The 24,512-nt window shown below is 34.6% G+C and overlaps 1 protein-coding gene across 5 annotated transcripts; it reads left to right on the forward strand.

Moving 5' to 3' along the window:
• Positions 1-22,801, forward strand: LOC100779997 (chromatin modification-related protein EAF1 B). 5 transcript variants are annotated; one of them, XM_006586181.4, is made up of 23 exons: positions 1-546; positions 2,517-2,705; positions 2,810-2,864; positions 2,953-3,050; positions 3,191-4,595; positions 4,688-4,807; positions 4,946-5,218; positions 5,606-5,797; positions 6,404-6,484; positions 6,666-6,723; positions 6,872-7,383; positions 7,496-7,549; positions 10,788-10,845; positions 10,946-11,142; positions 11,243-11,296; positions 11,406-11,486; positions 13,906-14,043; positions 14,387-14,506; positions 16,035-16,126; positions 16,328-16,540; positions 16,632-17,007; positions 17,343-19,075; positions 22,412-22,801. In XM_006586181.4, exons 2-22 carry the CDS (start codon positions 2,563-2,565, stop codon positions 18,990-18,992), a joined length of 5,970 nt encoding a protein of 1,989 aa, XP_006586244.1. In that variant the 5' UTR covers positions 1-546; positions 2,517-2,562; the 3' UTR covers positions 18,993-19,075; positions 22,412-22,801. The 5 variants fall into 5 exon arrangements, with proteins under 5 accessions (XP_006586244.1, XP_006586240.1, XP_006586243.1 ...); XM_006586177.4 differs by having other exon boundaries at positions 3-546; positions 17,286-19,075; XM_006586180.4 differs by having other exon boundaries at positions 3-546; positions 3,248-4,595; positions 17,286-19,075.
• The last annotated feature ends 1,711 nt before the right edge of the window (positions 22,802-24,512 follow it).

Consider the following 24,512-nt stretch of genomic DNA (forward strand, 5'->3'; position numbering starts at 1 on the left):
GCATAATTAGTGCAATTAAACCAAATTAAGTTAAACTCATTTTTAATCTGATTGAATCACACTCATACACAAAGAAAGAGGAAGAGTGTATAATAAAAAGCCCAAAATGGACGTCCAGTTTCTCACAACAAGCCCTCTCCTCTGCGCGTCGTCGTCTTCATGACCCAAAGCCCACAACAGTTCACCAGAGGTTGCATAGTCCCTTCTTTCTCTCTTTCTCTCTTTTCGAAACATCACCAACGACAACCCCCAACACCAAAACGACCCTTTTTTCTTCAAATTATAGAGAGCGAAACGCAACGAAATAACCCCAATTGCTCCACCCACCCATACTGAGGGAACAAACAAAACGAAACGAACCCAACCCAACCCTTCTTCTTCTTCCATGGCTCTCGCATTCGGTTCCGTACACGTTAGGTTTTAGGGCCAATTCCCTTCGTTGTTGTTCGGGGACCCCCCCCCCCCCTTTTCCAAAACCCTAGGAGAGAGGAATTTCGACTCGGGACGCGCCTGAATTGTGCCCTAGGTTTGCATTTTCGCGCTCAGGTGCTCTTCTCTCGCCTTAATTGTTGTTTTATTGGCATTCCCTCGAAACCCTAGAATTTTTGAATTGGGGGAATTATGGGGAAATGGGCGCGGTTAGGGTTTTGAATGATGGGGCGAATTGGGAAGTGATGTTTGTGCTGTGCATTGTGTTGGAATGGAATGTGTATGGGTTTGTGTCTGTTAATGGGGTGCTGCATTGTTGTGTTACTAAAATGTGAGTTTTTGTTTTTGACACTTACCGGCAAGGGAATTAGAATGCTTATGTTTAAGGGGGGAGCTAGTAATTTGAAGTGTAAATGTGTGGTTGGTGATGTCAGTTCAAATTTTTTAAGGGAATCATTGGCGGCAACCTTTTCATGCGATGTAATATGGTTGTTGAATATACGTGTTCAAAATTTTGAGTATTAACTACCATAATTTTTTAGTTTGTTACAATTAGTTTAGTTGGTATCCTTCTAAATTGACGCCCGTGTCGGGTGTGTGTGCTGTTAACGTGTTAAGAACGCTACATATTAATTACCATAACTTTTAGTTTGTTGCTATTAGTTAGTTGGTATCTTTCTAAATTGACGCGCGCGTGGGCTGTTAGTGCGCTGCTTCTGTCTGGTCAAAGATTTCCTTTCCTGTGCAAACATTTTAAGCTTGGGGTTGGGGAGCTTTTGCTTTCAACTTGGACATTATTCTGGCTTTTCCTCTAATCTGTTGAGTCGTATATATGTTATTTGTATCTCTTAAACGATTGATATAATCTGGTGACTTATGTGAGGATGATCGTTAATACCATTATGTTGTAGAAATTTTCTAGCATATATCTCAAAATGTTTTGGGCAATTTGATTATAAGGTGAAGCTTTTCCTCAGTAACTGGTATAGATCAGTGTGTTTTTCTACTTGGGTTACATCTCCTTTTGAAAGTGATATTTACCCGTGGCTTATTTGCAATGATTATCTCTTATCAATTATCGGTTACCCACTCAGTGGAAACAGATATCCTTTGTGCTAAAGAATTGTCTGAATTTCCATTGTAATGGAAATGAAAAAATCTATTATAATGTATGTGAGCAATTAGTTAACAGGACCTGAAACTTTTATCGCATGCTAGCTTTTCATTACAAAGTGATGAAAAGAGTTTACATTCTGGGATGGAGCCCCCCTATCATATAATAATAGAAAATTGAAAATTGAAGGATTTTAAATGGTCATGCAGTGCATGATACTTATCCATGAAGTGTTCATCATATCATTTTCTGCTTGCACTTTTTGTTCTTGTTTTGGTGTATATTATTATTTAATAGTTTAATAATATTCAATAAATAAAACAAGGAAAGTACTGAGTTCCCATGAGAGATTATTTATAAATTGCTTTGAAATATAAACATGATTCCTGATTGATATATATAATTCCATAACATACCTATGTTTCCTTCACCTGTTCCCAATTTCCCATTTTATATTTAATCAGTATGGAACCATTGCAGCTCATGCTTGTAAGTGGGGCATATAGACATCCTGGATTGAGATGGTTTAGTGTTTTAGGAAACTGTATACAATCTCAAACCATCCAAATTATTTTACAATCAAGATTGATCTTAAACTCAGTTGGAAAAAAAACTTGAGCCGTCTAAACTTTAAACACTTACTGCATGACATGCAGTATCTGAAATTTAGGAGATCCAAATTCTAGACATCATGATTTAACAGTCTTGCTTAGAGTAGAGCCCCATTTTTAATTTGGGGAATTTTTTTGATGTGGAGAATTAAATCTTGCTGGAAATTAGTTCACCTATATCAACTTACTATTTTGGAGTACGTTTCTCACACATACACAAAGTTACTGTCTGTTTGTAAAGTATTGTTTAATTGTTAACTTTTCTAATGTTTGGTCAGTGAGGAACTTTTTAGTCCTTAGTGGTTTGCTTTGTACTTGGATTTACATCCTAATTTGCCCTCTTTTCTTTACAAAATTTGCAGATTCTTTGATAGATGGAAAGTGAGACTCTTAGTTATTAAGAGTGGGATGCATGGATGTAACTCAGGATCTGCTCTCCTTGTAAATGCTGAGGTTGATTCCATGGGGGGTGTTGTTGATGGTGGAGTTGGTATTGGTTTGAAAACCTCTCCGCGCCGAGCAGCAATTGAGAAGGCCCAGGCAGAGCTCAGGTGAAGGGAAAACTGTTTGTGTACTTGCATTATTTGTTTGATTGTGTTTTTTGAGTGCCAATGTAATCTTATGCTTGAAGAATAACTCATGCATGTTGATACAGACTGGAGTATGATGCGCGCGAAGAAAGAAGAAGGGAACTACAATTTCTTGAAAAAGTATGACAGCTTTGTTCTTCTGCATTCTTACTTTAAACAATTTTTCCATGTAAATGATGACCAGCTCGGTGGTGCTTTGTAATTGCAGGGAGGGAATCCTTTGGACTTTAAGTTAGGGAATGGTGCTTCAGTTAGTGTTCAGTCTACTTCACTCACTGATCAGCACCAGGAGCAGTTTGTGACCAGGTTGACTATTATTTTCTTGTCTTTTTCTTTTGTTTTGTCTCCAGTACGTGTTACTTGTTTATGAATATCTACTGTGTATTAATTCGTTTAATGATGCCCTATCAATTTTTTCTCTTTTCCTCTCTTCTAATATGATTCAGTGAAGCAAAAGGTAGTTTTGTATTGACTGCCTCCCCTCATGGTGACTCTGTCGACAGTAGTGCTAGACCAGGGGTCCCTTCTCTTAGTGAACCAAATACCGCTGACAACCTCTTGCTTTTTGATGGTGATAATGAGTTGCTTGAAGGCGAAAAGAGGTCTCTACATTCAAATAAAAGGAATAATATTGCTCCTTCAGAACAATCTTCTCGAATTGGTGGGAATCAAAATGCAAAGGAGACTGAAGATTCTGCTATTTTCAGGCCATATGCGCGAAGGAATAGGTCCAAACCAAATCATGGTCCTCGTGGGGGTTCAAGGGATTTGAAGGGAATAATATCTGATACAAACAAACAAAAGGACCACAATGTTCTTTCTGTTTCTAAGCCAAAGCCTACAAGTTCAAACGGTGAGGTTCTTTCTAAAGATCCAACGTCCAATAATCCACTGGGTAATGAGTTGGTTGGTGTCCGAGCTTGTCAAACAGCTAGTGGCAGTGCTAGTGTTCCTGAAGACAAATTGGATATTGTCATGAATAAAAACTTCAAAGAAGATCAACGAATTGTACCTTCTCAAGATGATATTGTACAAAATTCAGTTGTCTTGGCTTCTAGGGAAGCTAAAGCAGTTGGAGAAAGGGACCTGGGAACTTCAGGTGATCTTGAGCCTTCACCTTGTGCAGTTACTAAACAACCTGGAAATGAATCTTGTTCTGGTCAGCCAAATGGATTTGGAAACATAAAATTAGACAGGGTAGGTGTACCAAATGGAGACCAAAATTGCAGTGCTGCATTAGGCATGAAGAATTATTCGGAGTTCTCCTGTGCACAGACTAGTTTAGCTAGAGATGTAAATAATAATAATAATAATATGTGTAGTAATACGAAGAATATTGATGCAAATGGAAATACTGTGGAACAAACATCAGAATTTGATCAGAAGCTCAATTTAACTGGCTGTGGAGTTGTAAAAGAAAGTAGTAATACCAATGCTGGTGAAAGTGGGGTTACTTCAAACAATCAACATGCTACTGGTTACGAAAACCATTTTGGTAGTGGTAATATGGTCAAAAGTGAGGAAGACATCCATATTAATAGTTCTGGCATGCTAAACAAGGTGAAAGATTCTCCCAATATTAAAGGACTGCACAACAACGGAAGTTCCATATCAAATGCTGATAAAGAGAAAAGTGTTGGCCTGATGGATCATCCTAATTGTATCATGGAAGACAGTTGTGAAAGACTTCAAGTTCCTATGGATGTATCATTTTCAACAACTCAAACTGCTCCGGTTGAAAAGGTTACTACTACTACTGCCTCTGACTGTCAACCATGTTCTACACACAACTTGAAGTTACCAGACAAGGCTCTTGAAGATTCTATTTTGGAAGAGGCTAAAATTATAGAGGTTTTAAATTTTTGTTTCCATTTCTATTGATTGTTCTTATTTTGTGGGTTTGTCTTTAAACTATAAACTTCTGACATCATATGTTAACACAGGTCAAGCGGAAGAGGATTGCAGAGTTATCTGTTCGCACATTGCCCTCACAGATCCATAGAAAGTCTCACTGGGGTTTTGTCCTTGAGGAAATGACATGGTTGGCGAATGATTTTGCACAGGTATTATTTTTTAGACCTACTTTTGATTCTCTGCTCTATCATCATTTGGACTTGAAGACTAACCCTTGTTAAATTTAATTGATATTTATTTATTTATTTTCAATACATCTTTTTTGTCCCACCAAAATGTGTTTGTAGGAGCGTCTTTGGAAGATAACTGCTGCTGCACAATTATCTCATCAGGCATCTTTTACTTCTCGGTTAAGATTTGAAAAACAAAGCGAACATCTTGGGGTGAAAATTTTGTCTCACAACATGGCAAAGGCTGTCATGCAGTTTTGGAATTCAATTGAGCTCCTTCTAGACAATGATGTTCCTGGGCGTAATTGCATTGATGGTTCAGTTGAATCTGGGAACATTGATTCAGATGAAGCTTCTGGGAACAGGAGGAGCAATTCGAAGATGGTGCTGGTTATATACTCTGTCCTTTTATTATCCCATTCTTAAAAAAGTGATCTTTCTTTGTTTGCCACCACATTGGCTGGTGTTGTGATAGGACTTTACTTTTATACAAATGCAAATTCGTTTACTCTAAAAGGAATATTCTCTCAACAGCAACAAAATAAATTCATTTAGTTTGCGTTTAGAAATGTACTATGAGATTATGTAAACTTGAAAGCCATCCTAGATATTATGCTTTGTGGAATCCTGAACCTAGTGCGTTGCTTGTGTTCTGGTTTGTTGTTGATTTGTTTTATGTATCAGCTATTGGGTTATGGGTGGACTTTATTGTGCTTGATTTAACTAGGTATTCCTATTATTTGTTACTGATGCTTGAATGTTGGTGGTTTTGGTCAGGCAACAAGCAAATACCTGGATGGACAAAATCCCAGAAAACAGGTGGTATTTAAGGTGCACAGTTATGCTTTGAGATTTTTAAAGGATAGTAGATCTCTGGGAATTTCCAGTCAAGCAGAAGCACCAACAACTCCCGATAAAATATCTGACTCAGGCATTGTTGACATGTCATGGGATGATCATCTTACAGAAGTATGGATCAAGTTACCTTATCCTTATTTGATTAGCTTATAAATTTTGTACGGTAGTGATTCTTGTTTATTTTCTCCGTTAGTCAAATCAAAATCTTGTTTTAAAGTCCATTGTATGTGACTGTGTGGCTATTTCAATATGATTTAATAGATGATTGTGGTTTACTTTTGCTGTTTGTTTGTTTGTTATAATAAGCAATTTTCATTGGACCAGGCTGCCCTTTTACATGCTGTATATCACCTGTGCGTTGCACTGTGAAATTAAATTAAATATAGCTAATAATATAAAATATATTAAATTATATTATATACTTTCAAATTTAGTAGAGATGATTTTATTATAAAATAACCTAATGAAATATAAGATTTTATTATATATTAAATTATATTATATACTTTTAAATTTGTAAAGAGAAAATAATGTATCTACAAATTGATATAAACTGCTTAGACTAAATATAAGAGTATTAAATATTAACAATTATAACACCACTAATAATTTTTTTTATAGTTATTGATTACTTTGGTTTACTTTTGCTATTAGTTTATGATTAGCAAATTTTTTTAGCTCAAATATCAGTTTTACATGTTGCATCTTACTTTCCAGGAAAACCTTTTCTATACAGTTCCTCCTACTGCAATGGAAGCATACAGAAAGTCTATTGAATCTCATTTTCTACAGTATGAGGTAAATTTATGCTTGTATATGCTCTAATTTTACTAGCTTACTTTCCTGGATGGTTTAATGCTTCATGACTAGCGCTGAACTTTTATTGGTTTGAAGATACTTTTGCTGTGACTTGTGATCCTTGTTCTTTTATCTCTTATGTCTTATACTTTTGATGACACTATTTCGGTTTCCGCCTCAGAAAACTGGTAGTAGCATTCAAGAGGAAGTTGAAACATCTATGTATGATGCTGCAGCAGGTACTATCAATTCCAACGAAACCCATACGTACAGCTTCTAGGCAGAGAGTTGTATTGGGAACATGTAGATTATTTGATTTATACGTGTATTGTTGATCAGTCTGGAATCAATCACAATATTTTTTTTCCTTTCAAAATTTATATGTAGAGTTTGGGCATGAAGAGGTTGCATATGACGAGGATGAAGGAGAAAATAGTACTTATTATTTGCCTGGTGTCTATGAGGGTAGCAGATCATCAAAATCATTTCAGAAAAAACACAAAAACAGGATAAAGTCTTACACTCATAAGTCCAGTGAAATTGGAATTGATTTGCCTTATGGGCGTTATTCAACTGGAGCTCAGCCATCCGTGCTATTTGGAAGAAGGCCCGCTAGTTTAAATGTTGGATCAATTCCAACGAAACGCATGCGTACAGCTTCTAGGCAGAGAGTTGTCAGTCCTTTTGCTGTGATCTCTGGGACAGTACAGGCTCATGCTAAGACAGATGCTTCTAGTGGAGACACCAATTCCTTTCAGGATGACCAGAGTACTTTAAATGTTGGATCACAGATCCAGAAAAGTTTGGAGGTGGAGTCAGTTGGAGATTTTGAAAAGCAAGTAGCTTATGACTGTGGAGAAACATCAGTTAAAACAAAGAAAAAGAAGTCCAAGAATCTGGTAATCAAAATCTGTATTTATGTAACTATGTCTGCAGACTTTTGAGACTTGTGGATCTTTTTTATAATAATTTGTATTTCTGTTGTAGTTTCTAAAACAATTTTGCGTGCAGGGTTCTTCATATGATCAAGGATGGCAATTGGATTCTGTTGTCCTGAGTGAACAGGTTATTCTTTTATATAAAATTTCCTTACCATGATATTCATCTTTCCACTTGTTCATGATGAAACTAAACTCAAGTTCTGATTGTTTAATTTTGTCTAAATATGCTGTATTTGGAAATATGGTATCACATTAATGTGAAGTTTTATCATTGCATCCGTTATATTTGGTGTAGCAGTTGCTCCATTATATGCTATTCCACTAAAGTGATTTGGCCACACTTTTTAGAAGGTTATCTTTTTTTTTTTTTTTGGTCAGCAAAGATAATATATATATATATATATATATATATATATGAATGAAAACCAAGTACCAGAGGTACTGTGATTACAATAAAAACCAGTGGGATGGTTCCCAAGACAGACTACACAGCAGTCTCGGAGGGAACCAAAACTGGAAACATATATTTTTGTTTCCAGTTTAGAAGGTTATCTTATTCCTTGTATGGCATATTTTTGTCCTTTTTGTGTAAGCAGATATATTTTTATAATTTACTGTACTTGGTCGGAACATATAAGAACAAAACCAAAGACCTAATTCTATTAGGTGAAGTTGGCTACATGGGTCACATGACACCTTTAGGCTCAGCTAGAGACCAAATCCTTTATAGATATTTTTTACTATGAGATTTCTCTTAATAAGTTTCTCTAATCAGTCTAATGTCCTTGGTTTGCTTTCCCCTTTTCTCACAGGGCCCAACCACCTTAATCATTTTTCTGTCGTGTTTTCCTCAATCAGGGCTCCTCCAATATCTCTTGTATTTGTGTTGGCGTGCTGCATTCTTACTTTTTCTTTTTCCACCTTTTCTTTTATTTTAAAACCCAATATTCACTACCAAGAGTATAGCCAAACATATAGTAGTACGGTAAAACTTTCCTTTGAACTTGATAGGTACTTTGCGATCACAAGTAACACCGATGTCTTTCTCATTTTAACCTTTCTGATTGTGTCTTACGTGTGACATCCTCATTAATTTCTCTGTCTTCGTAATTTGATCCCAGATAAAACAATGGAACTTTTGGTATGACATTTTCTCAGAATTTTACTTCCAAGTCATTTTCCTCGTATCTTACTAAAATTGCAATGCATTATGCATAAACTTTGTTCTACTCCTACATAAACAAAAACTCTTTGTTTTCAATTTGGTTGGAAGATATATATATATATACACACACACACACACACTTTGTTTTCAAAGATGTCTCATCAGCTCGGAAGTTGATTATGGATAAGTTGATTGGGTTTTTCTTTTGGTGCAAAACACTTAGCCTTTTTGAGGGGGATTTCTTAAGGCTATGTTTGGGTTGGGGGTGGGGTTTGGAAAGGGAAATGAGGGAATGTTTTAAGGGACTGTTTGTTTTGAGAAAATATTTTCTATTTTCATTTTTAATTACAAAAATGTCACTCTGTTTTTGACTAAGTTTCCTGTTTTTGGAAGTTTGTATAGGAAATAGTGAAACCAGAAGACAATGAAAAGTTATTTTCACAATTTTCTATATAAATTTTTGAAAATAGAATACAAACTAAAATCAAGATGATTTTTTTTTTTTTTGTAATCAAAAGTGAAAACATAAAAATGAATACTGAAGGTGCTTTTTTCAAATCAAATGGCTCCAAGTAAACCACTCCCTTGTTTGGGGGTGGGAGTTGAAAATGATGGAAGGAAAATGGGGATTATCTTGTAACCCTTCAAATTCATTCACTCTCAACTCCTGTTCCACCAAAGATTCCTCTTCAAATACTCTTTGCTCTGTCTGTAAAGGGACTTGGTAGCTTTGCTCCATTGATGTTTTTCTGCTGCTTTACTTTGCATTTTCTTTTGCTAAGGGAGATCAATTATCCTTCATATTCCTCATCTCCTTGTACTTTTCTTTCCATCATGATGAATTTTGTTACCCCTCTGAAATCTGATATGAAGAGGAATGGAAAGAAGGAAATTAATATAGAACTGAAAATGCAGCACTAAATGCGGAAAGAATTGATAAGCATTCTAATTCATTGTCTCCTTCCTGTTTGTAATTTAAAATGGAAATTAATACTAGCCAATTTCAAAGTTTAGTGTCTGTGTGTGTGTGTGTGTATAATTTTGAGGACAACCTCATTAGTATTTGATAGATGTAAATCTTGGTTGAAAACTGAAAGCTTCCTTGTTCTCTAATATAATATGGGGATGACAGAGCAATTGCCAACAATTCTGAATTGTGATTTCATTGAGGTAAACTGAAATTGGGGGTAATGATACCTATGCTGTTTTAGATTTAGTCTGTTTGGATTGGTGGAAGAGGTTGGGAAGGAATATAATGTTATTATGTTTCATTATTTGGATTGATAAAATGAGGATTAAATATAATGGAAACTAGTGAAACCTATCCCAATTTGGGGGGATGAGAGGAGCTAAAGGTCTAACTTTGTATAAATTATGAAGTTATGGTTCTATTCTTACCCTCTGATTATCAATGAATGAATTGTTTCAGCAACACATTTCTTCTATGCTTTTTACTGCTACGTTTTTTACACTTCTCACCTTGCCTGCACCATGCTGTAGTTGTCTTTTCTCTATTATTTCAATCACACAAATCAGGTAATTAAAATAAAAAATGAATATTAGACTATTAGTCTATGACTCCATGACCCTTTAGTTCTTTATATTTTGATATTTTGTTAAAATTATTTTCCTTTTTAATATAAATAAAATATTGGTATTTTTAAAGTAAAGGTAATATGGGAATAAAAAAAGTTATCACTTATTTCATCCGATCACTTTCCAAACAGTTGATCAAGAACTTTCTTCCATTCCATTATAAAATATCTAAACAATGAAATAGAACTTTTATTCTATTATGTTTTGTTTCACTCCAATTTGTTCCATTTCATTTCCTTCCACCAATTCAAATAAAACCTTAGAGACTCTTTCTACTGTAAAAACTAGTTGAATGTTGCTTAGTTGTGGGATAAAGTGTGTGTTTGGTTTGTAGTTGGCACAACTTTCAAGGCACCTCAATGGAAAAGCTTGTGTGTTGTTGCTTTGGGTCAAACCTCAGTTTGAGCATTTGAAACATGAAAACAAACACACCTATAGAAGTCAATAATGTTTAGATGGGATATGGAGTTTTGAACTTATAATGTTTTATGTTGTTTTGAAGTAGACATTGGAGAACTTTACTTTTATGCTTTTCCTTTTCTTAGTTGTTCACAATATTTTCTTCAGCGCTTATCCTATGGTGTTTTTATGTATTTAACAGAGGGATCATGCCAAGAAGAGATTGGATAGTCATCACTTTGAACCTAATGGAAGTAGCGGTAAACTGCCCTGTTATCTGATAATATATTTAGAAAACTTTTCTGTAGTCAGTATTATATTTTTTTCATGCTTGATGTTTTTAACTGTCGTGTTTTGAAGGTTTGTATGGCCAGCATAGTGTGAAGAAGCTGAAGACAACAAAACAATCCCTTGATAATTTTGACAATGTTGCTCCAATAGCTAATTCTATTCCCTCCCCTGCTGCTTCGCAAATGAGTAACATGTCCAGTCCAAGTAAATTTATTAGAATCATTAGTGGTGGACGAGATAGGGGGAGGAAAGCCAAAGCACTTAAGGTAATTTTGCTGGGAACTTAGATGGTTGTGTGGTAGCAAAGTGTCTGTTGTCACCGTGCTGATCTATTTATTTGCATTTTTGGTTTAATAATTTTTGTAGGTTTCTGTGGGACAGCCTGGTTCTGGAAGTCCTTGGTCACTATTTGAAGACCAGGTTGTCTGTTGTTCGATAGTTATCTCAACTTAACTCTTGTCATGTTTTGGAGTAAATATTTGAACTTAGTGACTTACAGAAAGTTGTTATCTATTATCCAATGTTGCAGGCTCTTGTTGTCCTGGTGCATGATATGGGTCCAAACTGGGAGCTTGTTAGTGATGCTATCAACAGTACTATACAATTCAAGGTAATGATATGCAGATATAATTACACATATAGGAAAGGTGCTATAGTTGCTGGACAGAAGGACATCTTCAATGATAGTTGTCACAATTAGGGGTGTAATTGAGTCGAGCCGAGCTCTTAAAGCTTAGGCTTGTAAAATAAATTGATTGTTCAAGCTTGGCTCATTTACTTAAACGAGCCTAACTAATTGAAAGCTTGGGCTTGGCTTGTTAAAAAAAAGAAGCTTGAGCTTGACTTGTTTAACTCATTTATAACTTATGATTTTTGCTTTTACAATTTGTTAAATTATTTTTTAACTTTATCGATTAAGCATTTGATAATTATTTTAATACCAGATAATTATTTACTACTTAAAAAATGTGCTTAACATGTGATATGTGGAATTAAATTTTTTTAGACTATTAAAATAGTTCATAGCTTATTGACCTTTACAAAAAAGAAACTTCAAAATCAATTTAACATTCTCAACAAAGTTCAAATTACATATTTTCATAATCAATATATAAATAACAAAGACCAATAAAATCTTCATCAATTTTTTTATCAACTAAATCATTTAGACCTCAATGAAACATAAACAACAACACCTTTCATGTTTTCTAATTTCAACTAAAAAATGATAAATAGTAAGAAAATATTTTTTATAAATTATTAGAATATATAAAATTGTTTATATATATAAACGATCTATTCACGAGCTCTTAATGTCTAGCTTTGAAAGCTTGGGCTCGGATCATATAAATAATCAAGCCTAATCTTAAGCTTGGGTTTGTTTATTTAATTAAACAAACAAGCTTGAACTAGTAATTAATGAGTTGAGCTCGAATAGTTCATGAATAGCTCAGCACATTTACACCCCTAGTGACATTCCTTCACCTAAAAATCTTCATTTTAATTTTTTTTCTTTTTATTGACATTCACCAATTGCACCTGCACCATACTAGGAAAGCTGATAAAGTTTCAATGTCTGTCAAATAATGCTGGGTAAGAGTAATGTTGCTGAGAAATGTTTATGGGCCCCGCCATAGCGGTATGGTGTGTCATTTTGGAGCCTCCATCATTTGCCATCTGCCATATCGCATTTTATGGTGTCCTCCACCATTTCAGTTATGGCACTCACTTCATGTGGTGTCCGTGTTGTGTGCAGTGGCTATAGCAGAAATTGCAAGAGATTAGTTAAAGAAAAAGAGAAGGGTTTAGGTCGTATGACCTGACCTGTATGACATGGCCCATAGGCCCACAACGTTTAAAAACCCTTGGAAAAAAGAAAAGTTGAGTTTGGACCATGATCTGATCAGACCCAAAGCCCAAAATGTTTGAAAAACCCTTATAAAAGTATTGTATTCTCGAGATATAAAATTGTGACCAATTACTAAACTAAACACTGCACCCCAGCAATACTGAGGTACTCTTCCAGTGACCCTGCAACAACCATCACTGGCAGCTGTGATCATCTCTGGTGGCGATGACCGTCTCCAACAAACTTGTCTCCTTTATTTCACTCTTTTTTTATCTGTTTTTTCTTTGCTTCTCTTGTTTTACTGTTCTATTATGTGTTTTAATTATAAAGTTTTGTATTTTTGTTCATTATAAATATTATTTTGGTTTTATATTTTTAATTCTTCTTTAATTGTGTTTAAAAAACTATTATTATTTGTATCCTTTTTTAAATTCTGATATATTTAATTGTTTTCTAATTCTGTTATTTAATTGTTAGTTTATAACTATCCTTTTTAATCACCATTATGTCTTTGATGAATGTTATGATATTTTCTTGAAATTTAGTATATGATTCTTCTGTTTTTTTTTTTTGAAATTTATTTATGCTTTTTTTTAGTTTTTGTCTATATTTTTTTTTTGTCCACCATTCCTTCTGCCATAGGTCCACCATATGTATATGGCAGATTTTTGGCTTACAGCCATAAGCTGCCATCCACTATTGATAACCTTGGTGTTTTTAAGAATTATGTTAATGACTTTATGTGATGAGATTTTGAGACTTTGATAATTGTTATGACATTGTTTTTTTTTTAGATTTATGATATTTACTTGAATTTTAGTTTATTATTATACTGTTTTTTCTGAGATTTGTGATTTGGAAAATTGGCCTTCCGATTCTTGATTTGTATCCCGATTCAATTACCATGCTTCTGCCATAGGCCATCATGCCATCTGCCGTATGTGTATTGCGGATTTGTGGATTTTTAGCTCACCGCCATAGGCTGTTATTTGCTATTGATAAACCTTGATTGGGAAACTGAGCAGTTGTAGAAGGGGAAATCCTTGGAAGGAGTATTCTCCCTTTTCTGTTTTCCACTCAGTCAATCATGACTGAACTGTTCTTTCTTTTCTCCTTTATTTCTCAGCTATCTTTCTCATGGATCTGTAATTGAAGGAATACAATTTTGCAATATTTCCAGTGTATCTTTCGGAAACCAAAAGAGTGCAAGGAGCGTCACAAAATTTTAATGGATAGAACTTCTGGGGATGGTGCAGATAGCGCGGAAGACTCAGGGTCTTCTCAGTCTTATCCGTCTACACTACCTGGAATTCCAAAGGCATGAATACTTCTATTATTTGGTTTAATTACTCATTTGGTCCCTATAGTTACAAAAACTTTCCCTTTTTGTCCCTACACATTTTTTAATCCTTTTTATTCCTTACACATATCCTTTTAATCCCTTTAAGTCCTGATTGGACTAACAGGGATTAAAAATGGTATGTGTAGGGACTAAAAGGGGATGCTTTGAAGCATTGGGACTAAAAGGGAAAGTTTTTGTAACTATAGAGAGACCAAATGATTAATTAAACCTTATTATTTCTTAATTTTTATTATGCGTTCACACATACATATTAGTAGATCCTCATTGTTTGATTGGTTTTACATTTTTGTATCTTTAGCAGGGTAGTGCCCGACAGTTGTTTCAACGTTTGCAAGGACCAATGGAGGAGGATACTCTGAAGTCTCATTTTGATAAAATTATCAAGATTGGGCAGAAGCAACGTTACCACAGGAATCAGGTTTTAATCAAAATCTTATATTAGGTGGATTCTAATATACAATTGCAGTGACATTTAAAAATGGTATTTATTATATGTCAATCACTTTTATGACTAGTTAAATATGATTTAGTTAATTCAAATATCCGACAAACTTAATTGATATACAGTTGAAACTTGAATTTAGTGATGCTTGTAGTTGTATGAATGCCATTTTAAGATTAGATCTGCTTGTATTACAATGGCCTGATTGTATTACATTGTGCGTGAGAGAGTGTATTGGGAAAAACCCAAGTCCCGCATCGGCTAGAGATAAGACCAAGATAAAATATATAAGTGGGGGGCAACCCTCAGTCAATGACTTTTAGTTAGGCCCATAACCCATATTCTAAGACTAAAGAACAGAACAAAGAAGAGAGAACTCTCCTCCAAGGGTTTCCCCTTCACACGATTGCGATGGTGTCGCGTTGCATAAGCCGCAAAAAAGGCAATCGTGGCTGCTTCGCTCCTCTCGGCTGTCATGCGTGTTGTGGATCTTGCGAAGGGGAGAAGTTTCTCCGTCCACAATCGTGGAGGCAGTTTCAGATTAGGGTTATGAAGGAGATGTCTGGTTTGGGCTTGCGGTTCAAATGGAAATTGGTCTCACTGCTTTGTTAAACTGAGTAGGTTGGGCTCACGTGCCTTTTTAAAACATAATATAAGGATTCGGATTTGCTTTTGTTTTATTCATACTACTACTAAAACTCAAGTGCCTTAACTTGGGCTCAAGTTCCTTTTGAGTTTTTATTTCTATTGCATTAAATCCTTCCTTCCTCCCAAAACTTCTCTACGTTAACCCTTCCTCCCAAAACTAAGAATCGTCAAGCCTTCTCCAATCCAGTCTCCAGTCCTCCCAGAACATTTCTTCACTCCTCAATAGCTTGTGCAGCCTGTGCTTCAACTCTGAAACCTTGCAAGAATATAAAAGATTGTATTTCTTGATTGATGGGAAAAGAACAGAACAAAGTCCTCCAAAGGTTTCCCCCTCACAAAGGATTTTTCCTTTCACAGCAAACTAATGTTCAATTTACGAATGGTAACTGGCAGATCTGAATGAATTTCCTTACCTTAAGTCTTCCTATTTTTTTGTCACTAACTAACTCTAAAACTAATATTCTAATTATCCTTAATTAACTCCCCCTTCCTGCGGTCCTAATGGTAACCTTTTTAGAATTGGACTTTTCTGTATCTATTGGTTTATTTCCTGGTTGATTTCTAGAGTGCAGTTACCTCTGAAGAAGTCAGACATTTAATCATAATTTTTGTCATTTTTTTAATTCTGATTTTAATGTGATTATGTAGCAAACAGCATAACTTTTTTATATCCTGTTGGCACTTTTCCTGCTGATTTTGTATGGTAATATCTTACCGATATGGGACATACACTGCTGGTTGGTGTAATTATTTTTGAAGAATATTATTGATGTGTATCTATGAGCAGGGTGGTAGCTGTAAGAATTTTAAAACCTTTTAATAACAGCTGATTTGAAATTCTTTTGTTTAAATGCAGAATGATAACCAACCATTAGTACCTGTCCATAATTCACACGGGATTGCTCTTTCCCAAATCTGCCCGAACAACTTGAATGGAAATGTTTTGACGTAAGTTCTATTTGATTTGATTTGATTTTTTTGTTGGGTGGTGGTGGTGGTTAGCATTGAAGTTTTAAAGTTATGAATACTATTGTATTATTGTCTATGCCACAACTAGGGTTACCTTGAATTTTTCACATTCTGGTTGTACATTATTGTTTTCTTTGGCACAATCACAAGTATCTTAACCATTTTTGAGTTCTGGTGAAGGCCACTTGATCTTTGTGATACAAATCAAACAAGCCCAGATGTCCTGTCTCTTGGGTATCAAGGCTCTCTTGCTGGTGGTTTACCAATGTCAAATCATAGTTCTGTTTCATCTGTGCATCCTTCAGCTGGGCTAAATTCATCACTTCCATCATCTTCTGGTATTGGTCTTAGCAATAACTTAACATCATCTGGTCCATTGGCAGCCCCTGCCAGGTTAGCACATTTTATAACTGGAGATTCTTGCTAGCAATTATTAAATACACATAATTAGTTATTCAATGCTAGGGACTGCATGTGTTTTCAGGGATAGTAGATATGGAGTTTCACGAACTCCACCTTTATCAGTTGACGAACAGAAGAGAATACAACAATATAATCAGATGATATCTAGCAGAAACATGCCGCAATCTACCATGTCTGTTCCAGGATCTCTTTCAGGAAGTGATCTTGGTGGTGTGCGAATGTTGCCTAGTGGAAATGGTATGGGCATGTTGGGTGGGATTAACAGAAGCATTAGACCAGGGTTTCAGGGAGTGCCATCATCATCTATGCTTAGTTCTGGAGGCATGCCTTCTTCTAGTATGGTGGGGATTCCAAGCCCTGTAAATATGCATGCTGGAGTTGGTGCTGGACAAGGAAACTCAATGCTGAGACCTCGGGAGACTGTACATATGATGAGGGTGAGAAGTGCTCTGGTTCTCTCTTTGAATTTAATTGGTTCTATTGGTGATAATTAACATGTTGGGGTTGGAATTTCTGCTTTTGGCTATGAAACTTAATATCCATCCAATTTAGCATCCCAGTTATTACAATGTTTCCAATAGTTTCTCAACTTGGTTGGGCAATAAGTTCATAGCAAGTCAGTTCTATTTTGATTGATCTTGCCTTTGTGCATCAATTAACATTTATGGTGATCCTATTTATTTTAACCAATGATTTTTCTTCCCATTTTCTTTAGCCTGGCCATAACCAAGAACACCAAAGACAAATGATGGTTCCCGAACTTCCGATGCAGGTCACACAAGGGAACAGCCAAGGCATTCCTGCTTTTAGTGGGATGAATTCTTCCTTTAATAATCAGACAGCACCACCTGTTCAGTCATACCCAGGACATGCCCAGCAGCCACATCAACTATCTCAACAACAGTCCCATCTCAGCAATCCCCATTCTCTTCAAGGTCCAAATCATGCTACTAATTCACAACAGGCCTATGCAATTCGATTGGCAAAGGAACGGCACCTGCAGCACCAACAGCAGCGATATCTGCAGCACCAACAACAGCAACAGCTTGCTGCATCGAGTTCTTTGAGTCCACATGCTCAGCCACAGTCCCAGCTTTCTGTATCATCACCTCTGCAAAATAGTTCACAAGCACAACCTCAAAATTCATTGCAGCAAGTATCTCTTTCCCCTGTAACACCAACATCCCCATTGACTCCCATGTCTTCTCAGCACCAACAGCAGAAACATCACCTACCACATGGTTTCAGCAGGAATCCTGGTGCTAGTGTGTTGCCTAATCAGACAGCAAAACAACGGCAGCGACAGCCACAGCAGCGACAGTATCCACAGCCTGGTAGGCAGCATCCTAATCAGCCACAGCATGCACAGTCTCAACAGCAGGCAAAACTTCTGAAAGGACTAGGACGAGGAAACATGTTGATCCAACAAAACAACTCTGTGGATCCATCTCATCTAAATGGATTATCTGTATCTCCAGGAAGCCAAACTGTTGAGAAAGTGGACCAAATCATGCCCGTGATGCAAGGTCAAAATTTATATCCTGGATCTGGTAATCCAAATCAACCATCCAAGCCATTGGTTGCTGCCCATTCTTCAAATCATTCCCAGTTGCAGCAAAAGCTACATTCTGGACCAGCAAACACTACATTGAAACAACCTCAGCCAGTGGTATCTCCTTCTGATAATAGCATTCAAGGACATGTTTTGTCTGTTACTGCAGGCCATATGGCATCACCTCCACAGCCAGCTGTTGCTTCTAATCATCATCAACAGCCGCTACAATCTCAGCCACCATATAAGCAAAGTAATCAGACTCAATCAAATGTTCAGAGAATGCTGCAACAAAACTGTCAGGTGCAGTCTGAGTCATCAAGCATGTCTCAATCTGATTCACCTAAAGTTGATCAACATCCTGCAAACCGTGCTTCACAAGTCAGTACAAACACTGCAATGTCTCCTGTTTGTATGGATGCAGCTAGTGTAACTGTTGTTCCTCCCAGTGCATCTTCTCAGTGGAAAACGTCAGAATCACCATTTGATTCCAATGTGCCCAATCCAGTTACTCAAGCGAGCTCTCTGGGGAGCACACCTGTTGGAAATTCTGCTGGAAATGAGCTACCAACTATTACTCAAGAGCTGGGCCCACAACAGTTATCAACTAGCTTACCTTCTCATGCACATAATTCTGGGGGGCAGTGGCAGCAGCAGCAGTCACCGACTCTTCAAAAACAAACTTCATCTCAACCCATCCAATCCCAACAATCATGTCAGCCTTCAGAACATCAGCAGCAGCAACAGGAGCAGGAGCAACATTCTCCCACAGATTTAGCTGTGCAACATCAATCACAGCAACAAGTGCAACATATGCAACCAGGGCAGAGCAGTTTGCTTATCCATCCACCCAATTCTAAAGTGGAATGATGACTTGTAATGGATGAAGCAGCTGAGTGTGCTTGGTTCTGTCAGGGTTGGAATCTGTATGCCCTGTTGTCACCATTGTACAGGTATTTTTATGTTCTATGGCCTTGTTTCAAAAGTTTAGTCATTATTGAAGTACATATTTTATTAAATTTTTTTCATTGAGGGGTGGGGTAAAATTGTGAGCTTTTCACTAGTGGTATATGAAACATTTTGTACTTTGAAATTTCTTGATCGGTGTTGATTTTTGTGAAAAGCTTTTTCCTCAATGGTAATCTCAGTAGTATATATTAACTTGGTCGACAGTGGCATTGCGATAGAAACCTGGTATTTTATTAAAACAAATAGGGAAAATTTCCTGTGAATACCTGTTAAATAAATAGGGGATGGGTTCAGATTCGGGTATTTAGTCCCCTGTCCCCCGCCCGCATATGCCGTGTTATACATATACATATATTTATGATCATTAGTTTAATTGTTTAGTTAAAATTTTTATATAATAATATTATTATAAATATTATATATAAATATTAAAATTTAATTATGTAATTATGTTCATACTTTATTTTTATAATTATTCAAAATATAAATGGATTATTTTTAATAGTTAAATAAATAATTTTTAATAATAATAAGAATAATTAAATAAAAAATTTAAAATTATACATTTAACTTAAATTACAATTTAATTCTTAAATATTTTTTAAGTTCTTTATTTTTTATTAAATTATATATATTTAATTTATATATAAAATTTTAAATGACAATTAAGGAAAAATTATAAACTATATTCATTTTGGCACTTTAAATTCAAATGTTAGAGAAATAGTATTTGTTACTAATAATTTTCTTATATTTTCAGTACGGAGTTTTCTTATATTTTTAACGTAAACAAAATATTATAATTGTATCATATTTTAAAAGATGCCATGGTGCATATTGTAAACAGATAGCATAAGTGATTAAAAATTTATTTTCTTTTATTCTTATATAAATAAGAACCGCAACACAAATCGCATTCTCAGCTAGTAAAAAGGCATGTAGATGTAGTTGGTTGATAATGTAGGGAAAAATTTTATATACAGTATATATGGAAATGCATATAATTAATAATGAAAACAAAATATATATTTGATTCTAGTGTAATAATATAATAGTTGAATGGAAAAAAAAAATACATACAAAAATGTTACTTTAGACAATAACAAAATGTTGATTAATTGATTGTTCAATAATAATTTTATCTTTACTGTAAGGTAATAACAAGTATCAATTGTAAAAATCATTACCGAATACAATATATGAAGTATATTGCTGAAACACAGTTTAATAATAATAACTTTGGAACCAACTCAAAGAAATGGTTAAATTCAAACCACATCGCTCTGCAGTGATTTCATAAACAAAACAAAATATACAATTAAGGAAAAATTATAAAGTATATTCAATTCGACACACTAAAATTCATAGAAAGTGGGTTATAGGCCTAACTCAACACTACAAAACCAGCTTGTAAGATGAGGGTTGTCTCCTTATATACTTTAATTTGATCATATCTCTAGTCGGCATGGGACTAACCACTAAGAGAAGTGCTAGCAACACACTCTTTTGAGCACACTCTCTCTTATTTGTTAATTTGTTTTGGAAATTACAAAAGATAGTGGGCCCTACATATTATTTAATGACTCATAATTTTTCATATTTTATTAAATTTCAACCATGATAGGGTGTGTGTTGGGAGGAGTGTGCTGCTAATTAAACCACTAAAGCACTACCCTCAAGGTTTCACTTCAGGCAACCCCAAAGAGGCAGCAACTAAGGTGGGCTAAGGGGTGTCCACAATTAAGAAGATGACTTTTCCAATACTCCACATCACTCCCAGGACTTTCAGCCTGGAGTGTGCCAAATGCAGGTGACCCAACGATGGATTTAGAATAGACTCTAGTACCATTTTAGAAAGTGGGTTATAGGCCTAACTCAATCATACAAAATCGGCTTATAAGGTGAAGTTTGTCCCACACTTATATATTTTAGTTTGGTTTTATCTTTAGTCCATGTTGGACTAAATCACCACCCAAAGAGGCCACAAGTAAGGTAGGCTAAGGGGTGTCCACAATTAGGAGGGCTTTTCCAACAAAAATGAAATGCAGCAAAATTAGTACTATTTACAAACATAAATGTTAGAGAAATATTTTGTTAAAAATAATTTTCTATATTTTCTTATCTTTATATTTTAATATAATATACACTTAATAAAAATATTAATTAATGCAAGATCAGTTAAAATATTTATGAGTAATTATTAAATAAGAATATTTCTATCAGTTCAGTGAAAATACTTTCTTAATTTTGTAAAGTAATTAATATTTGCAATAATTATATATGGTCAGAAGTCGAAACAATTAATATTTGATTAAATATTAACCATGCTGTTTTGATTCCGTTTCAATAGAGCTTTTTGTGAGTACCCAAAAAAAGCTCCTTAGTTGTGTACTGTAGCTTGGCGGGAAAATTTTAACCACATAATGACATGTGGCAGGGGGAGAGAGAGAGAGGAGGGGAAAACTTCTAATATATAGTAATAGATAGATAATAGATATCATTGCTAGCATCTTTTTCTGCCCTGGCCCGACCTCTCTGGCCAATGACCAATCACAGGTTTCTGTTCTTGCATTAGAGCTCACTCTGTTAGCATTTCAGAGCTCACAAATGTCTGCTTTTTTTTTTTTTTTTTCTCCTTTTTGGGGTTCTTTTCTTCCTTAATATTCAACAGTTCACATTTTTGTAATTTTTATCTAATGTGTTTTCTGTTTTTTTACCCTGATAATTTGACCATCATCTTTCATATTTTGACTTCATTCTACATTCTTATTGCTCCTTGATTGATGGTGATTCTGAGTGTAAACTGTGACTTATTTATCATGAATTTATTTAATTTTGGGTATATTATTTTTGAGTATTTGTATTTTGTATGTGCAGTATAAATTATTTAGTTTGTATTATAATATGACCAGTCCCTTTGTTGTACCATTATCCGAGATTAATAACTATGATGCTGGTTATTTATGTAAATAACCATGGTATTTTTTAGATGTAAATATTTCTTTTGATATTGCAATGGTAAAACTAAAGTAATGTTGATACTGAATTAGAGCTGTATCGTAGGGGTATAAATCTGTTACAAGACTGCAATCCAAGAAAATAAAAAAAAAAACAGAACTAGAGAGCCCCTTTTCCGAGGAAGAACCAGCTTGTTCATTCAGCCTATTCAATACCAATTTTTTGATACCCCCATTATATAATCCTTCTATATCCTCCCTCTCCCTCCTTTCTGGCCTTTGATTTTTCTTTTCTGTGTATTTATCTATTTTTTCATGGCAGAATGAAAAAAATACTTAAACTTTGTTATGGTTTTTGTGCAGACGAAGCTGGTCATACATGAGGGCTTTGTAATATGGAGATAGATATCCATTGTTTTGTGTAGGTCCTGTCAAAAGATTAGGAAAAATTGTATTGGTAGGCATTATTGCTTACTTCATTCGTTTCATAGGTCTTGTATATTACCACTGTTTTTAGACTATTTTCTTTGGTAAGAGACGAATATAGAGGCATGTGTACAGGATCGTCTCTTCTTTCCTTGTAATTTTCCTTTGTTTTCTTTTTTTTTTGTCTCGTTCTCTCTGCCCTTGTGCAGAGGAACACTTTATTTTTTGTTCTACTAGATTAGTGAATGTATTATTAGTCTGTTAGATAATTGGGATAGGAGTAATTTTTATGAGCAAAAGCCAATTCAAAGTTTTGTGAATACAAAATTTCTGGTGTATGCATCTGCCATTGGTGTCTGCAAATATTTTTAAATCAGTGATGGAGAAAACAACCACGTTCACTTGTTCCATATCACCTTATCTTATTCCTTGTGTATCAAGAAACAATTTTTTTTAGTGCAAAAGCAGGTAACTAGTTGGAACCATTGGGAGGGATGGAGATGTGAAATTATTCTTGGTAAGGTTTATTTGTTTAATCCTTTCACAGAAGGAGCCAGTAACCTTTTCGACTTTATTTTTTTTAGTCTCAGCGGAGCTGATGCTTTGTACTCCTATATTGTTGGGGGGTTGGAGTTCTGCCTGATGAAATGCTTATATTTTTGTAGTAGCAGATGATATGGTACAGTGCATTTTTATTTGTGACGGATTTGTATGTTATATTTAGGTATTACATCTGCATCTGCAAGAGGAAAATAATGGTGTAGCTGAGGGGAGGGCTTGTTTAGAAAATTTGAGCCTTAAAAAGTTTAATATAAAACTTGTCATTTTTTATATTTTTTTAACATTGACTATAAATTATTGATAGTTTTTTTTTTGGTTATTTCTAATACTTATTCAATCTAAATTTTTATTATTGTTAATTTGAAAAAGTATAGTTAATTTCAAAAAATGAGTAATTCTAATTTTAAGTCACTTTTAGTAATAATACAGTTGTGAGTATTTGTAATGTTTTAAAAGCAATGCATGTATTTGAGTTTTTGATGCAATTTAATAGTTTTATTGATGTATGAATTTCATGTTTGTATACGCAATGAAGGGTTAAGATGAAAAGTGAGTTATTCATTAGAATCATTTGATTATAAGAAAATGAAGGGTGAAGATGAAAACCATCTTTTTAAAAGTAACTCTTGATATTATTTGATCTCATTATTCATAATTATTTTAAAAAATTTCATTTAAGAAAATATCTAATTAATTAATCATATAATTTTTTTACACTAATAATATTTAAAAATTAAACTTCAACTTTAATTCTAACTTTTTTGTCTAGTGTGATTAATCAGCTTGATCCTAAAATTAATGTTTTTGTCATTTCTGTGTTACATTTCTTTTGAACCTTTTTAGTAAAAAAAATTGATTTAATTTCTGTCTGCACAATTTTTCTTCATTTTAATTTTATCGTCTGTTGATATCAGAAAACTATTTATAATAAGAGATCAATAGGTATTCTATATGGACGTAAAAGTTTTTACTTGAAATAATTTTTCATTCACCTAAAAAAAAGAAATCATTCTTAATGAGTAATGAGTAGCCCCATTTCTGAAAAAATCACAAGTCCATGCTTATATACCCCATTTCCTTGTTTTTACTGTCAAGGAAATTAAGCTATCTATTTGTCCACATGGTTCTGATATTAAGGAAAATAAGGTGATAACTGTTTAGTAGTACTAAAGATTAATAACAACAATAATGTGATATGTCCTATAAGACCTTCAGAATTTTTACTAATTGTTTCTCTTCTTTGTTGTCCCCATTCATATTGATGGACAGAGGCTTGAATTTCTAGGTGATTCAGTGTTGGGCTTTCTCATTACACAACATTTTATGAGAGCTACCCTCATATTGATCCTGGCTTGTTAACTGATTTATGATCTGAAGCTGTTAGCAATGAAAACTTTGCTCAATGCTGTATAAAAAGGAATCTTCAACCTCATCTTCAATATTGTTCCAGAATTCTTCAAAGTCGAGTAACAAAGTT

The sequence above is a fragment of the Glycine max genome, chromosome 8 (assembly GCF_000004515.6).
Source record: "Glycine max cultivar Williams 82 chromosome 8, Glycine_max_v4.0, whole genome shotgun sequence".
Lineage (NCBI taxonomy): Eukaryota > Viridiplantae > Streptophyta > Magnoliopsida > Fabales > Fabaceae > Glycine > Glycine max.